The sequence below is a fragment of the Macaca fascicularis genome, chromosome 3 (genome assembly GCF_037993035.2).
Source record: "Macaca fascicularis isolate 582-1 chromosome 3, T2T-MFA8v1.1".
NCBI classification, from domain to species: Eukaryota; Metazoa; Chordata; class Mammalia; order Primates; family Cercopithecidae; genus Macaca; species Macaca fascicularis.
The window spans coordinates 177092842-177110890 of NC_088377.1; the positions used below are offsets into that span (position 1 = coordinate 177092842).

The 18049-nt window shown below is 36.4% G+C and overlaps 1 protein-coding gene across 6 annotated transcripts in view; it reads right to left on the reverse strand.

Annotated features, from left to right (window-relative positions):
• The window catches only part of CNOT4 (CCR4-NOT transcription complex subunit 4), a 143710-nt gene that overhangs the window by 52089 nt on the left and 73572 nt on the right, over positions 1–18049 (reverse strand). For all 6 annotated transcript variants that reach the window (XM_005550856.4, XM_005550854.4, XM_005550855.4 and 3 more), the window contains exons 3-6: positions 9565–9762; positions 2239–2325; positions 1398–1499; positions 550–675 (exon numbers count right to left, since the gene is read on the reverse strand). In XM_005550856.4, coding sequence (XP_005550913.1) covers positions 550–675; positions 1398–1499; positions 2239–2325; positions 9565–9762 — 513 coding nt within the window. The remainder of the gene's footprint in view (positions 1–549; positions 676–1397; positions 1500–2238; positions 2326–9564; positions 9763–18049) is intronic.

Genomic DNA, 18049 nt, shown 5'->3' on the forward strand with positions numbered 1-18049 from the left:
TAGGATATTAAGTCTTCAATTCACCCTTTACAGGATACTGATTTAGTGGACACTTCCATGGGGAGAATAATTTTGTAAAAATAATATTAGTTTATCAGCACTGTTTGACAGTATTATTTTCTAGCAAGCTCTGTAAAGAGTATAGATTGGTTTAACGAATAATTACAATATCCCACTTAGCTTTCATTTTGTTGACATTCCTCTTAAAATAGCATTTCCCAAAGTGTTTTCCTGGTCAACTAAGTTCTGGTTGTAAATTCCCTTCGTGGATATGTATTAGCATATTAAGGACTCTGAGCAGTCTTAAAGCAACCTGTTCATCTTCATTAATCTAGCATTTCAAACTTAGTTGACCAAAGACACATTTTTATTGTAACAATATCCTGCAGAACTCACCTTCCATTAAACACTTTGTTTGGAAAATGCTACTTTAAAGTAATATCAGTTTTTACAAAATCAAATCCATAGTTTTTGCTTTTGCAATTTTAACTAATAAAAAAAAAAGTACTCCCTTTTCTGCAAAGTCGATAATTCACATGACTTTACTACCTGCATTTCCTCTTTTGTGAAGCTGGCCGCCTCATCCCCCAATTCATGAAGATACATGCAGTCAGGTTTTGGACACTGCATATTCTTTAAGAAGTAACTGCAGTATTTTGTTGTACCTAGAGATGCCTGCAAGAGGAAGAGGGGTAAAGGAAAAGAAGACTCAATGTGAACTGACAACACAGTAAGAATCTCCATGTTTAGTGTTTTCAGGTCACCTAAAATGAGGCACAAACATGACAAAACAAAAAATATGGCTGCAAATACTAGAGAACTAAACTATTATTAGCAGGATTTATTATAGATGAGGCTCATTTGGAAGAACTAAAGGAAACATCTGTCTATGGTTTCCAAAACTTGAACACCCAAATCTTCCCCAAATATCAAGAGAGGAGATAGACCAAAAAAATCTGTTCCACATTATGAGTGGTTAGACACATAAGAAGGCAAATTCCTTTTTCTAATTATGCCATCCTTCTTCCATTAACCATAAAGCTTTGCTTAGTGGGACTCCTCACTCAAACCTGAATCAATGTCCATATATTTAAAGACTACCTATTTCTGAAGAAAATAATGGTTCTATTATCACAAAATAAAATATATGTAAAAATGCAATATTTTAAAAGATTATCCCCTAATAATGAATGTGTTTATTCCTATCTGGTAAAAGAGGACCCTACAGAAATCAGCAGTAAACAAATTAGCTATAATAGATGGTATAGAACCCTAAGAGAAACTCTTCAAATTAACAGTCAAATTTAATATATAAATGCTCAGTTCTCCTCTACTTACTATATTTTATCTCATCTCCCTTAAAAAAAAAAAAAAAAGGATCAAGAGGATTATATTACCTTAAGTGTTCTGCCATCTACTACCACATTGTTGACACACTGTATGGCTCTGAGAGCATCTTCTGACCGGATATAGGTTACATAAGCACTGGCACTTGGACCCTAAAGTGAAAAAATCCCATTCCACTGTTATTAGTTTCAAATTAAACGATACTAAAAAAATTGTACTGCAACCTAGGGAATTCTAAAGCCCTTGACTGCTACTATTACTAATGACAATAATTAGTAGTAGTAGTGGCAGTTTTGATTAAACACTAAACTAGCTCATTTGAAAGTAATAATACTCAATGAATTTTATCTGGTTTTAAGAATACTGTAATATATGTGAATAAAATATTACTTTGGCTTGGCATTTATTTTTTTAAAAAGTCATTTGACAGGCTCGTCAAGGTTATTAAAAAATTAAAATTTAGATTAAAAAATAAGATTTAAAGACTATGTCAAATTATGTTCTCTCAAAAATAAATGCAATCTAGAAAACCATTCTGATAACACCAGCATAACAAAGATACTATTTTCAATATCTGAAAATATTACCGATTAGAAATCACTATCTAATCCTCATCTAATTATTACATTGCCTGATAGCAGACTCACCTCCCCCTCCCCTTTACTCCATCACTAAATGTTTGTTTTACTATTTCCCTCTTAATTGTTAAGTCCTAGAAGGGTCAAATAAGCACCAAAAAATCCCCCACCCCACCAACAGAGGTCACTACACTGCTTAAGTCCTTGTCCCTCAAGCTTTCTAATCAGAGAGCAAAGTTTCATTTCCTTTGGAACAGCCCAGGTCAAGCACAGACCTTAGGGAGGAAAGGCAAACATCCCTAAAATTAGTTACCTGTGAGCCTGCATATGATGTGCTATTATTGATGACAACTTTATGTATTTTACCAAACTTCCCAAAATATTCTGGTCGTTTTAAAACCTATAAAAGAAGAAGAAATAAGGTATAAACTGTCCCCATTTTCAACAATTTTATCCTTATAATGGAGACATTCATCATCCCTCTTCAGCAAAAGGAAAATAATAATTTTTAAAGTTTTCTAATAAATGTCACTACCTCCTAATTGCAGTTTGTATAGCTAACCTACAGGAAATCAAGAGTCTAAAAGCTATTCTTTTCTTGACCCACTGAACAGAAACTGAGACTCACTAACTGGTATTATCTACTACGTTCTACTAACAGCTCCAGTATCTATGGGATCTTACCTGTACAGTATTCTTAAACGCAAAACAGATCAAAGATCTTAAGTACACTGCCATTAAGAGATGATCTTATACGAAAGCAATTCTTCAAAAACAATGACCAGAATTACGTATTAAAGGTAAAGACAGAATTGAAAGAACAGACATAGAGACAGTCTTTACTCATAAATCTATTGTATATAACATTGTTTATAAATTACACATTTCAAATAACAAGAGTGCCCACTCAACCCTCTATGCTTTATGATTTATCATTGTGCATAGTTTCCTGTGTCAATCAATTTTACCAATCTCATCCGTCTCATGAGGTTTTTTCCCTACTTTTCCTGGTACTTAACATTTGGGAAACAGATTTATATGTTTCTTTATTACCTGGTTACTTCTTGGTGGTTATTTCCCCTACGTACCTCATCTCCTTTACTTTGTGAACACTACATGCATTCTTTCAGCTTCTCTTACAAACTTAACCTTGGCTAATCTGACCAGTATGTAACTTGATAAAAAGACATCTCCCATAATTTGCAACTACCTCAAAATTTTGTTTTCCTAGAATGTACCTTTAAACCTACTGTTCCTACAATCTCTCCAAATAGCAAGCTCTCTTCAAATGAAAGCTTTCTGCATGTACCTATTCAAGTGTGTGTAAAGTATTTCTTTCCATTCATATTTGATAATATTCTTACAGACTTATAATTTAGCTATTCTGTTCTGCACTTGATAGAATCAAAGCTTCATGAATAAATCTATGGCTGGTGTATCATTAATTCTTAGTCTTCTACCTAATTAATAGAAAGTAATTAATCTTACCATATTTTATTTTAGGTGCTTGGAAGTATAAGGTAACTGTTACGTTTCCTGTAGCCAATTCTAACAGATTAGAAGGTGAGGTAATTACACTAAGTTTCAATCTTTTTTCCACCCAAAACCCCTGAGGGATATGATAGTAATAGTGGCTAACACAATGACCCTTAGGTTATTCGTAGCAAAGTCTCAGGGTTGATAAAGAGAGAAGAGCAGAGTTTGAAAAAGCTTTCTGGCTAGTGGAGTTTGGAACTGTATTCAATCTTCCAGCTGGATGAATACCAACTCAACAACCAGCCTCATAGCTAAGACAGCTACTCCAAAGGGTTCAGTGAGGCTGGTCACAGGTTGTACTGCATCAGCATCATAGGTTTATGGCAGTAGTTCTCAATGAGGGAAGCACTCAAGGGGCAGTCTGGAAATTTGTGAAAGCTTTTATTGGGAGAGACGGTTAAAGTGACTGGGAGAGACTGCTGCTGTTCAGTGGACAGGGACCAGAGATGTCTTACAAGGCTCAGGCTAGCCCCGTACAACAAAGAATTATCTGGCACAATTTCTGAATGTACTACAAGACATACCTGAAGCTGTTTATTGAGCCAGAAACAAATTCCACATTATACATAATTACAAAGTATTTTCCCAGTTTTGTCATACACTGAGTTTACAGGAAAGCAAATAATATGTAATTAGGGGATGACTACACATGTTTTGTTTAAAATTTTACTAAGAGTTATCTGAGAAAAAATCACATTATTGATGTTTCATGGCACCTGAGTTGCCCAATACATACAACAGTAACAATCTGCATTTGTAGCTGTCACAGTCCATGATTTTACAAATAGGTGCAAGTATCTTACTTCTTTATTACACAGGATAAAATAGTAGTTTAGAGCCTTAATATGTAAATAAATCCTCCGATGATCTAGTTAAAATGCAGATTCAGATCCAGTAGATCTGAAGCAAGGCTGAAGAGTTTGCTTAATAAGCTCTGCAGTGATATTAATGTTACTGGCCCAGAGGCCACACCTTGAATAGCAAGGTTCTAGAGAAGAAGTGTCCAAGCATTTAAATGTACAAATAGTCTTTTTATAACTACTTTCTTTTTATTCCTCATTTACATATACTTTTTCAAATTATGTGTGTAGACAAATTATATTATCAAGAAGTCATTTCATGAAAGTCAAGGGGTGTTACATTAGTTTTTAAAAAGTGGACACTGAGTCTGATAAGGTTGAAGGCCACTGGTTTATGGAAATGGTTTCTGGCCAACGTTTGGGTGTAACACCTTTATAACAACATCAGATTGGTATGTAATTATGATGACATGTTCACACTGCAGCCAGAATGGTACTGTCAAAGCACAAATCTAATCACATCACTCTGTTCTTAAGAACATTCAAAAGCTTTCCCCTGCCTTGAGGATAAAGTGCAAACTCCTTAGCATGGTTAGAAAGCCCTTCATGATCCATTACCACTTACCTTGGCAACCTTATCTCTGACCACTGCAATCTAATCTTCCAGCCAAACAAATCACTTGCAGATTGAGGTCTTTCTCATCCAGAAGCATCTGTATGGTTGCTGTGCCAGAAGCACTTTACCCCAAAGACAGGAGAGGGGTACATACCTCCCTCCCAAGGTGGAATGCTATCCCTTGTGCCTTCACAGCACACAATACTTCTCATCCTGTTACTTTTGTAAAAAGGAAGGTACTTCTTATTTATCTACTACTACTTGTTTATCAGTGAATGCTCAGTGTCTTAAATAATGCCTGGCATATTGCAGGTACTCAATAAATACTTACTGAAAAAGTGAACTGTCTTAGCATTAAACAAAAAGAATTACACGGATTTGTAACAATAGTGGGCCTCAAAGTATTAGCAAATGGCAAGTGGTTGACAAGAAATAGGCTGCCCAGGCAAGGGAAAAACAATGAATTTAAACTTTCCCTATTAACTTGAACACTCTAGATTCTGCCTAAACAACTAGTAAAATAGTATTCTAGTGAACAAATAAAGGGTATGGAGAGTAGACAGAGCACCCTGTACACAGGCACATTATCTATATACTCAATGTCACGATGTATTTCACAGTGGACCAGTTTTCCTACTAATATAGTAAATAAATGGCCATGTGACAGAATTATAAATGTCCAAGGGCATGCCTAGTAACCAAAATGTCTTGTTATATATTCCTTGGGAAAACAGTCAAGTATTCACAGACACTACAGAGAAAAACAAAAACTTGGTAATCAGATGGATGAATGAGTGAATAGATGAATGGATGGATGAAAAACACAGTAATCATCAACACAGAATACCCTGGAATAGGAACTGTAAGACCATGGGCAAGTCACTCAGCTTCCTTTTGCCTCAGTTTCTTATTTGTAAAATGAAATGTTGTGTCTTTACAGCCGTACAGTTCATCAAACAAGCTGCTCTCCTGGGTTATCACATATACCCAGGACACTCTTATTTATGTGCTACCTAGATAACACCCATTAATTCTTCAAGCTGACCCTAATTGTCCTTTCCTCAGAGAAGCTTTTTGTCAATCTCCACACTAGCTAACTGTTCTAATATATGTTCCCAAAAAGCTGTGTACTTTCCTTTTATAAACACTCAGCACACATGTAAGCACTTAAATTCTGTCTACCCTACCAGTCTGTAAGCTTGTGTCTGGCTTGCTAACTACTTTTCCCACCACCCCCGACATCAAAATATCTAGCAAATGGTAGGCATTCAAGAATTAATTTGCAGAATAAATCAATTACGTCCTCACAAACCTAAAATTTTAGGACTTAGAAGGTGATCATCATTACCTCTGATCTAATCGTTGGCTCTAATTACCTTGTCTTCTAAGATCTTTTTTTTGTCTATCAACCAACAAATGAATACATTTGACAATCAATATTGGTGTGAAGATTTTTGGTATGCAAAAATTATTTTCAAAATAAGCTTTAATTGTTCCTAAACTCTCCTATTCTGTCAATCAGAATTAGGTCAAATATCAAACTGTTCATCATCCAAAGATAAATAAATTACAAGGATCCTTCTTTGACTTGAAAGTGACGCTAACAATTTGAACCTTCTTTTGAGTTTTCTAGTGAAGTTAACTTCACTAGAAGATTTCCAAATACTAAAAAGGTTATAAAGACAAATTAAGAGAATTGTAAAAGATATTATTTAGAAGTGGTATTATTTTAAAAAAACAAAACACTTGTCTCTGATCTTTCTGGACTTTCAAGAGAAATAAAGGAAAGTGCCCATTTATTTCATTTAAGAAAATCCAATGTCCTCCCACCAAGAAAGAATTATTTCAAACATATAAAACTAGTAGAGTATATTTTTAAGCATAGACTCATGATAAAGTACTCTCTTTCAGTAGTCACCACTTAGATTCATTTCCTTCAGTATAATAGTTCAGATTAATCTTACTAGAGTTACTTGAAATGGAAATAAGAAATCTCTGTAAGTAAATAAAAAACACAGTGGCTCACACCTGTACTCCTAGCACTTTGGGAGGCCAAGGCAGGTGGATCACTTGAAGTCAGGAGTTTAAGACCAGCCTGGTCAACATGGTGAAACCCCATCTCTTCTAAAAATACAAAAAAAAAAAAAATTAGCTGGGCATGGCGGCGCATGCCTGTAATCCTAGCTCTTCAGGTGGTGGAGGCAGGAGAATCACTTGAACCCAAGGGGTGGAGGCTGCAGTGAGCCAAGATCATGCACTGCACTCCAGCCTGGGCAAAAAACAAACAAACAAACAACCCTCTTATAAATCACATGCCCAAAAGAAGAGGTAGGAAACTTATAATCCAAATATCATATTCAGTCTATGCCTTAATTTCATCCAAATTTTGGATGCTATTTCATATGCCTCCAGTACTACAGTTGATCAGATCCAAGATGTATTAATAAAAACAGGAACATCCATATCCAAGAGCTCTCAAATCAAGATAAAAGTTTCATTCATTTACTGGAACTGCACTTTCAGAAAGGCGAAAGTAGATTCTAGGTTGGGCGCAGTGGCTCATACCTGTAATCCCAGCACTTTGGAAGGCCAAGGCGGGCAGATTGCTTGAGCTCAGGAGTTTAAGACCAGCCTGGGCAACATGGCAAAACCCCATCTCTACAAAAAAATACAAAAATTAGCCAGGTGTGGTGATATGCACCTGTAGACCCAGTTACCTGGGGGGCTGAGGCACAAGAATCATTTGAGCCCAGAAGGTTGAGGCTGCAGTGAGCCATGATCATACCACTACACTCCAGCCTGGGTGACAAAGTGAGACCGTGTCTCAAAAAAAAAAAAAGAAAAAAGTAGATTCTAAATCAGTAAGATTAGTATGAGTAAATACTGGCATAAGTGCCCACTGGTTAGAGGAGTATATAGAAGTGCCCTGTGGTTAGAAAAAAAGTGGCTCACACCTTTTTAACTCTATTTTAGAGTTAAAAGACGGAGATAAAAGGATTAGTGCAAAGTTGAGGTGTTGTTCAAGGAAATGATCAAAGCTGAGGTAGGATTCTGTCTGCCTGGGGAATAATCACTAGCTTAAAAAAAAAAAAAAGAGGGAGAACTGGCTACAGAAGTTGAGTCATACACCTAAAATGAGCTCTTTGCTGAACATTTCTTACTGAAGAAGTTTTTTTCTGTATCAACTCTAGACCACTCCTTTGGATTTGGAAAGAACTTGGTCTCCTGAGTATCACATAACTAATGACTGCCAGCATCCCTGGACCTAGGTCCTAGTAATTCTTGAGTTGCCTCCATGTTTATCATCCATGACAGATCCTTCTTAGTAATGTCCCCAACTTTCACAGGGTCAAAATCATTTCGTATTGATTTTGAAGACCTGTATAGTTGCAACACATATAAACACATCATCAATAAAAACTATTTTTTAAAATAATTTTTTTTTTTTTTTGAGACGGAGTCTTGCTCTGTCACCCAGGCTGGAGTGCAGTGACCAGATCTCAGCTCACTGCAAGCTCATCCTCTCAGGGTCACGCCATTCTCCTGCCTCAGCCTCCCGAGTAGCTGGGACTACAGGCACCCGCCACCTCGCCTGGCTAGTTTTTTGTATTTTTTAGTAGAGACGGGGTTTCACCATGTTCGCCAGGATGGTCTCGATCTCCTGACCTCGTGATCTGCCCGTCTCGGCCTCCCAAAGTGCTGGGATTACAGGTAAATTAATTTTTACAAAAACAGACATTATACTCCTTAAAGATCCTCCTTCTGGGACCTTTAACACGCTCAGCCAAGTCCAAAGGTTCCTACCTCCTTAAGCATGTTCACTACAATCTTTCTTCTGATGGGTACCATGCCTAATATTACTTTAAACTCTTCTCAAGGATCTTTTGGAAGATCCCTCAAAACCAGCTCTCTCCTACCAAGTAAACACTCTGCCTGTCGATCAGCTTATATTTGCCTTATCAACAATCTAGTCAGTATCTCATGGTATATCAGAAACTAAAAATTACCAGATGCTTATCTAAGGGCCTCAAGGAAAGTATGAGTTCGACATTACTCTAATAAGGCTTGTGGCAGAAGAAGAGAAAAAAGAGGTACTAAGAAATAAGGTTAAGCTCTCTCCTCCCCCTGAATGGATGACAAAGAAATTGGTCCTTTATTTCACATTACCAAATTCTCCCTCTTCCTCCAAACTGGCTTAAAATGAGTAAGTAAAGAATGATGATACAGTATAGCAACAGGTCTGAAAAACCAACAATTACTACTTGGGCAGACTTTTTAAAATCTAGGTTACTAAAATCTCTAGTGGGTTCAAGTAACTGCATCTCCACTGCTGGTCCTTATATATATACAGAAAAGAGGAAAGAAACAGAGTATTCATGTCACATGTTAGCCTTAACAGCAAAATCGAATCATTATCCAGTTTTAACAGACTGTCAGCACGTTAGAAATCTAGTTCAACTCCTTAGTTTTACAACTGAAGAAACTGAAGCCAAGACAGATTAAGACACTTGCCTAAGATCACGACTGGTCATTGGTTTCTTAGCAACTATTCAAAAGTAATTCCTTATTTTCTCCTTTAAGATATAATGTGAGGAATCACACAATTGAGCAGGGTCAACTATTATTTCCAAGTAAGACAAGGAAACAGAAAAAATATCAAGATGACAAAGAAAACAAGAGGACTTACCTCTGGGTCTGCTAGGCGCTGAGATAAACCTACAACAAAGACGAGGTTTTTTTGTACGACACGTACACTAGCCAAATGTTTGCGATTTTCTGATATTTTTTGTTTTCTCTCATTTTGTTTCTGTTTTTTCTCATTCTTTATCCTTTGCAGTTCTTCCTGGGAGAGTGGTTTATAAACTGCTGGGTCTTCTGGATATGGCTTTAAGCATGAAACAAACACAGAAGTTAGCATTAAATTAAAAAATAAAAAAACTGCGTAAGTAATTATCTGATTCTCGGTGGTGGGTATGTGGGTTATTTGTTACGTTCTCCATTTATGAGAATGTTTTAATTGCTTAAATTTTTTTTATTTAATAAAAGATAAATGTTAAATAAAATAGTTCTAATAAAAAAAACTTTTGGAGTTTAGCACAGACCACTTTTAGTGCTAAAACATCTACGGTTTAAAGGCAAAACAACAACAAACCAATCTTGATATTCCCTGTAGTGTCCAACAGAGTTTATGGGAAGATTAAGCTTCTAAGGTGCTACGTAAGAGGCAAGGAGTGTAAGTTCTTGCATCTAAATGTGGATTTTACATATTATAATAACAAATATTTAATGAAAAGCTACTACTATGTGCTAGGAGATTAATGAAGTTACACATTTGTTCTTAAAGCAATTACTACTGTGTCCGGAACATAGTAATCTCTCAGTAAATACTAGCAATCACACTGATGTGTGATCGTTTCTTTCTTAGCATTTTGATTCCTACTATTAACGCCAGGGCTACTAAATGAGGGCTGAGACAGAATGCTGGCACTGAATCCTAGCTCAGCCATTACTATCTGAGTGACTTTGGTAAAGTCATATGACCTTTCTACCTCAGTCTTCTCATCTGTAAAATGGAAACTTCAGTACTTTATTTATTCACCTATAAAGTGATTAACACTGTGTCCTGCAGGTAAGTATTCAAAAGCCAATTATTACTACTAAAAACAAATAGTTCATGATAAATGGAAGATGCAGCACATTATTTTTTCTTTTCTTCCCCCCCGCCACAGACCCCTGCACACACAACACCAACATAGGGGCACATTAAATGCCATAATATGTTAAACTGGATAGGAAGAGATTCCAGGGATGGAGACTCAACTGGTTGGGAAATTGGCACCTATCAGAATATAAGAGTGGGGAACAACAGAAATAATGCCAAACCAAAAAAAAAAAGGTGGAAACAAGGAATGGTGGAAGAAATAGCCACGAGCCTGAAATTTTGCTGCGATTTTAATGTAAAGTTAACTTCCATCTCTTCATATGTAAGTGTAAAAAAAAAAAAAAAACTCTCAAATTTGTGAACATACTAATGCTGATGGCAATTAAGAAAGTGAGGTTTTACCTTATAGTTCTCAACTTTTAGTAGTATATACCCTGAGGTCTCCAAAAACCCTATTCTTTCCCTTCTATTCCCACTTTCGATTTTAACTTACTGCTTTTTAAGAAAACTTAATACTCTTCATAGTTTATCTTATCATCAATGAATTAGAGCTGGTGACCCAAAAAAGAGTCAGGCTTAATCCTTAGCAGTTTGGTAGGATATAAACACCCATACCATTTGATTCCCACGTTAAGAATCTGGATCTTTGAGTTAGTTGATCCTGTTTGGTGTACTCCAACTTATTTGTGAGTGGAAGGCACACAAAGCAGCTTGCTTAGTAATTTACCTGATTTTGGTATGATTTTAGGACTTTCTCCAGGATCATATATAAATTTAGTATGATTTCAGAAGCTCAATAAATATGTGCCAAGCAAACATCAAAAGCTACTCTCCAGAATTGAAAACTTAGCATTTCTGTCTTTTAAAAGCCACCAAAACAAACAAACACACACACACACACTTTTAAAAATTAAAACATAAATTATTTCCTGCATTTTATACTTAAGGAACCAAACTGTTAAAGATCTATTAAGGTAAGTTCAGTTCCTCAATCAATTATGTAGTCTTCCACATTTAAGTTTTTTCTTAATGCTTCCTCTCAAAACTTTCTTCTCCACTTACTTTTCTGTACCTACATTAATTATCTCTTTCAAGTCTTAATCTATCTGCCTGGATGATTTTAATCCCTTGAAGCAATTTGGAGCTCTAAAGGCACAAATGTAAAAAGATATAAAAGCAAACTACATATTAACTAATTAAAATACTTTTCTATAACTTAAATTTTTCATTTGCACCTAGAAAAGATGTTTTCTACCCCAGAATTCCTGGGGTAGCTCCTTTTGAAGCGTTTACAATTAAGTTCATTTGAGGCTCACGCCTGGAATTCCAGCCCTTTGGGAGGCTGAGGTGGGCGGATCACTTGAGATCAGGAGATCGAGACCAGCCTAACCAACATGGTGAAACCCCATCTGTACTAAAAACACAAAAAATTAGCCGGGTGTGGTGGCATGAGCCTGTAATCCCAGCTACTTGGGAGGCTGAAGCAGGAGAACTGCTTGAACCCGGAGGCGGAGGCTGCAGCGAGCTGAGATTGTGCCACTGCACTCCAGCCTGGGTGACAGAGCCAGACTCCTTCTCAAAAACAAACAAACAAAAAAACAATTAAGTTCATTTCAAAGCTGTTGCTCTTCACTGACATCTAAAATAGTGATGCCCCACTGCCTGAATGGATCAAACATATGGATTGCTCCTAGTTTGGTTTCAAAGTATAGTTGATGCACTGCATTTTACCAGTCCATAACAAGGAAAGTACAAAAACTGAGATAAGCATTCAGAAACTCTCAGAGCAACTGACACTACCACAACATTCAGGTACATCACCAGTGGACTCTGCAGAATAAGATATGTTTCAATGTAGTCAAACATATGACACGAGCAAAATACTAGCCATATATAATAGCAACCTATATCAGTCTTCAACACACAGGGGAAAAGAAAGAAAAGAAAAATCTGATTCTTCATCACAGACAGTGTAAGAAGCAATGATGTAACTTTTCTGGGACTTAGATTTTTCTGAGAACTGGCAGAATGTGAAAAACACCCTCAAGCTTTTTCCTTTGTTAGCATTACATGAAGTTGTATAAAATACTGATTAAACATGAGGCAAAGTCATGTAATATTTGAAAATGCACAAACACAAAAAAATTGATGGAGAGTGACACAAAAAAAATCAGGTTGCAATATCAACTCTAATTACTGATGCACCATCATGCTGAGCATATAACACTGAGTTATATTGTTGTCTGAGTCTTTTTGCTATGTTATTCCAAGTTTTGTTCCTATGGAAATATATTTCCATCAGGCTTCAAAGTCAATGCCGTTGGAACATAACTGCTACATAATACAAAAGATACAAACACAGGACAACAAGAGACAGAGTATTCTACTACAATTTACCCTCCAAATATATCTTGTTCCAGTACCTTAAAAGAAGTTATAAATACTAGTTGTTTAATCTTAACACCTGAAAAATATAAAATATGCTTACCACAAATAGCAAATGCATAATCAAAAGGTTTATTAATCAAATAGCAAATGCATAATCAGAAGGGAAGGGAAGGGGAGGGGTGGGAGGGGAGGGGAGGGGAGGGGAGAGCAGGGCAGGGCAGGGAGGAAAGAAAGAAAGAAAAATACAGGCTACAGGCTGGGTGCGGTGGCTCACGCCTGTAATCCTTACTTTGGGAGGCCAAGACATGCAGATCACCTGAGGTCAGGAGCTCGAGACCAGCCTGGCCAACATGGTGGAAACCCTGTCTCTACTAAAAATACAAAAATTAGCCAGGTGTGATGGCAGGTGCCTGTAATCCCAGCTACTCAGGAGGCTGAGGTAGGAGAATCACTTGAACCTGGGAGGTGGAGGTTGCAGTGAGCCGAGATCACGCCATTGCACTCCAGCCTGGGGGACAAGAGTGAAACTCCGTATCAAAAAAAAAAAAAAAAAAGTGAAAAATACATCCGATCAACTTTTTAACTAAAACACATGTTAAATTTCTAGGAATAACTTATATATAGGAATAACAAATGAAAAGTTACAAGCAGAAAATTTCTCTTGAAAGGTACTACTGTGTATTACATATCAAACTAATGCAAAATAGGTTGCCTATGGAGAAGTATTTAGATATAACATTATTTTTAATAGTGATAAACTGCCAAGTTACTAGTTAACATGGTTTGCAGTTTCTAGTGTAATTACTTAATTTCTTCCATATGTGTAGTTATGTTTCCACTTTTATTCCAAATGTAATTATTTACATGTGTCTTCTCTTTACTTTTTATTAAACTTGCTAAGACTTTAATTATTTTATTGGTCTTTTCAGAGAACCAGCTCTAATCTTTATAGAAAAACTTTTTATTTTTTTCCTATTTCACAAAATTCTGCTTACTCCCTTCCACTGTCATTGGGCTTATTCTTTTTCTAATTTTTTCTGATCCCTTCTACTGTCACATTACTTATTCTTTTCTGATTTTTGTTGTTTTCTAATAAATGTATTCACAGCTTAACTTTTCTGCTACATACCACTTTGGTCTGATGCCAGATATTCAGAAGTCATGTTCCAATTATTGATTTAGAATAATTTGTAATTTTCATTTTGATCTCTTTAAACCAAGAGTCATGGAGGACCATAATTTATGTATTATAGGTAAACGAACTTTTTAAAAATCCTTTTGCTGTTAACATCTAATTTGATTATACTATTATACTATTTTTTTAGGGTTCTGGTTTCCAGTAATGGAGAGCTAATTAACCCTCTTACTAAAAACTATGAAAAATACAACATAAAAGTTTTTTTTTTTCTTTTTACTGACATCCTAAAAATTTATACTAGGAAAATCCTAACCCAATTTTTGGTTGAAAGTAAAAATTCAGAGGCTAAACAGAAAATTTGATTAACAATAAATGGGGTAGGGAGAGAAAGAGCTGAGGAGAAAGAACATTCAAAGCCCAACACCAGCCCATGGTAGTCTTTGGCAAGACAGGTCCCATGATAAGCTGAGATACAGTCGACCTCCAAATGGTGGGCTCAGGATAAGAACAAATTACAAACCGGAGGATAGTCTCAGGGTAAGAACAAACTACAGAAAGGTCAGAATAAGGTAAGAAAAAAGGAAAAGTACGTAGGGGAAAATCATCCTGGAGAAATTGTTGAAGTCAACCCTAGGGAAGAGTTGCAGCATGGAGATATATAGCTTGGCTAGACCAAAAACCTTTAAGCACATGGCAGCCGTAATGCCAATGCTTACCCAGCAGAAGCCAAATTGAAGCCTCTCTAGAGAGGAGCAAATCCACGCCAGTCCTTGGGGAACCTTACAAATAATTTTCTCAATGACAACAACAAAGAAGCAGCCACATTAACCAAGCACAAAGAAATACAACATGAGCAACAATAAGCAGAAACATAGCCCACAGACTTCAGCCACTGGAATTACTGGGCAAAGATTTTTTTAAAAAATAATGCTCATCTGTTTAAAAAGCATATAACCTTGAAAATACTTACGGGGTATAATAATCTATTTAAAAATAACAGCAAGAGAAGAAAAAAAAGAGCAAACATTACTTTCTAGGAATGGAAAACACAAAACCAATAGTTAAAACTCAATGGACATATTTAGGGGCAGATTGGACCCAAAAGAAACTATTCACATATGAGGACAGATCAGAATAAATCATTTACTAAGGCATTAAGGAGAAAGAACATACAGAAAAGAGATTAAGAGACATAGAAGACAGTGAAAAAAAAAATCTGAAAAATATTTAGTCAGAGTCACAGAGGAGAAGAAAGAGAACAAAGGTAATATCTGAAAAAATAATAGCTTAATTTTTATCTTGAACTAAGGAAATTCAACAGCCCACAGATTTAAAAAGTCTCCCAAGGAGGATAAATTTTTAAAATACACAAGGGAGTTTTACTTTTTGGAACTGGCTAATTTTTCCATTGTGGCCTGTTTTTTGACCACAGCTCTTGTATTTAAAATTGTGACAAATTTATCTGTACAAAGTTACACACACACACGTGCACATGCACACACACACATCTTGCTAATTCTGTTATTCATATTTTCCATTTTCTTTTTATTGTCTACTTCATCTATTTCTAAAATACAGAAGGTGAAGTCTCTCCATTATAAATACGGATGTCAGTTTCTCCTGGTGTTTATAATGGCTCAATATACTTCAAAGCTGTACTGTTAAGTAAATAAAGATTCATGACTTTGTGGACCTTTTGCCCTTTTAAAATATGTTTGATCTTGAATTTCATTATGACTAATATCAGTACTATTATATCTTCTTTCCTATGATTTCCATTTGCCCACTGTATCATTTTTCCCTCCTTTCATTGATATTTTTCTTGAATATGCTTCTAGTAAATCGGTTCTACAAGTTTTGTTAGGAAAAAGAGCAGTCCCCCATTTTCCCTCCTCCTCTGCAACCAGTTGCCTCTCCCTAGAAATAATCATGTTGACTCTTTTAGATGATTCTTTGTCATTTTCTACCATATCTCTAAATAATACATTCATATGGCTACTTCTTGATTTCTCAGTTTTAAATTTCATCACATTATGCAACTTGAAAACTTAGCTCTGTCAGTTTCCCTCATCAAACATCCTGAGTCCACTTTCTAATTTCTATCATAACTTTAGTTAGGGCAATATTCAGGATTATATTATTATAAAATGCAAATGTTATTTACACACTTCCACTTCCAGCCATGGAAGTAACAGACTAGTCCTAGCATCATAAACACCTAGAGAACTAGACAAAATGCAGGAAATAACTATTTTCAGACACTGAAGAAACAGGCAATGAACAGCAGGACTGTGATCTCTAAGAAAAAAGAAATAAAACAGACGAATACCATAACTATCCCAGCTTTCTGCTCTTCCAGCACTTACCAGATCCTGGTACTGGGTCGAAAAGTCATAATGAATGGAGGAGGCAGACAGTGATAAAAATTAGAAGAAGCTGAGACAGAAATTTATGGGGGCAAAATACCACAAAAATGGAGTTAATCCAGAAAGAATTCCAGAGGTCTACATAGAGGAGGACTGTGATAGCTAGTTTTCACAGGTGTCTTTCCAACAAAGATACCTAGTAGAGTCCACGCCAATAATGAATTTAGAAAAGAAATAAAAAAAGAATACCAATGACATGAAAATTCTTTCAGAAGGCAGAAGATGAGGAAACATTTCCCAACTCATTTTATGTGGACAGTATTCCTTTGATACCAAAACTGAAAATAATACAAAACTACAAAGAAACACCCTTCATGACACAGACACAAAAATCTTCTGAAAATATTAGCAAACTGAATATAAAAAGGGTAATACTTCATTATCAAGTAGAGTTTGAGAGGAAAAGCTGATGCAAAAATTAACATAGGCCAGACGTAGTGGTTCATGCCTATAATCCCAACACTTTAGGAGGCTGAGGCAGGAGGAATGCTTGAGGGCAGCAGTTCAAGACCAGCCTGGGCAACATAGTGAGCCTGTCTCTGCAAAGATAAAATTTTTTTTTTTAATTATCCAGGTGTGGTGGTGCACACACACCTGTAGTCCCAGCTACTTGGTAGGCTGAAGCAAGAGAATCACTTGAGCCCAGGAGGTTGAAGCTGCAGTGAGCTACAATCAGGCCACTGTACTCCACCCTGGGCAATAGACCAAGACCCTGTAGCTTTAAAAACACCAAAAAACATAAGTTACCATTTCAACAGAATAAAGGGAGAAACAAGTATAACCATCTCAAATGTATCAACAAAGGTATTGGGCAAAATTCAACACCATTCATGATAAAATCTCTCAGCAAATTAGGAATAAAGGAAAACTTCCTCAACCTGATAAAGACCAGACCAAAAAATGCACAGACAGCAACATACTTAATGGTGTAATACTTAACGCTTTCCTGCTAAGATTGAGAACAAAAATATCTTTATCACTTCTTTTCAACATTAAACACTAGAGGAGTTACCCAGTAGAATTAAGGCAAGAAAAAGAATTTAAAAACACAGAGCCAGGAGCAGTGACTCATGCCTATAATCCCAGCATTTTGGAGGGGGCTGAGGTGGAAGGATGCTTGAGGCCAGGAGTTCAAGACCAGCCTGGGAAACATAGCAAGACCTCTACAAAAAAATCTTTTAAACAATTAGCTGGGCATGGTGGCACATGCCTATAGTCCCTCGTACTGGGGAGGCTGAGACAGAAGCACTGCTTGAGCCCAGGAGTTCTAAACTGCAGTGAGCTGTATTTGTGCCACTGCACTTCATAGCCTGGGTGACAGAGCAAGACCTTGTCACTAAATAAAATTTTTAAAAGCAGAGATTGGAAAGAGATTGGAAAGGAAACCTATTTAATTAACAAGGTTTCTTGATACAGATGGTCAACATTCAAAAGTGGTACATTAGCAATAAACAACTGGAAAATGAAATTTTAGAAACAATATCGGGCTCGGCGTGGTGGCTCACGCCTGTAATCCCAACACTTTGGCAGGCCGAGGTGGGTGGATCACAAGGTCACA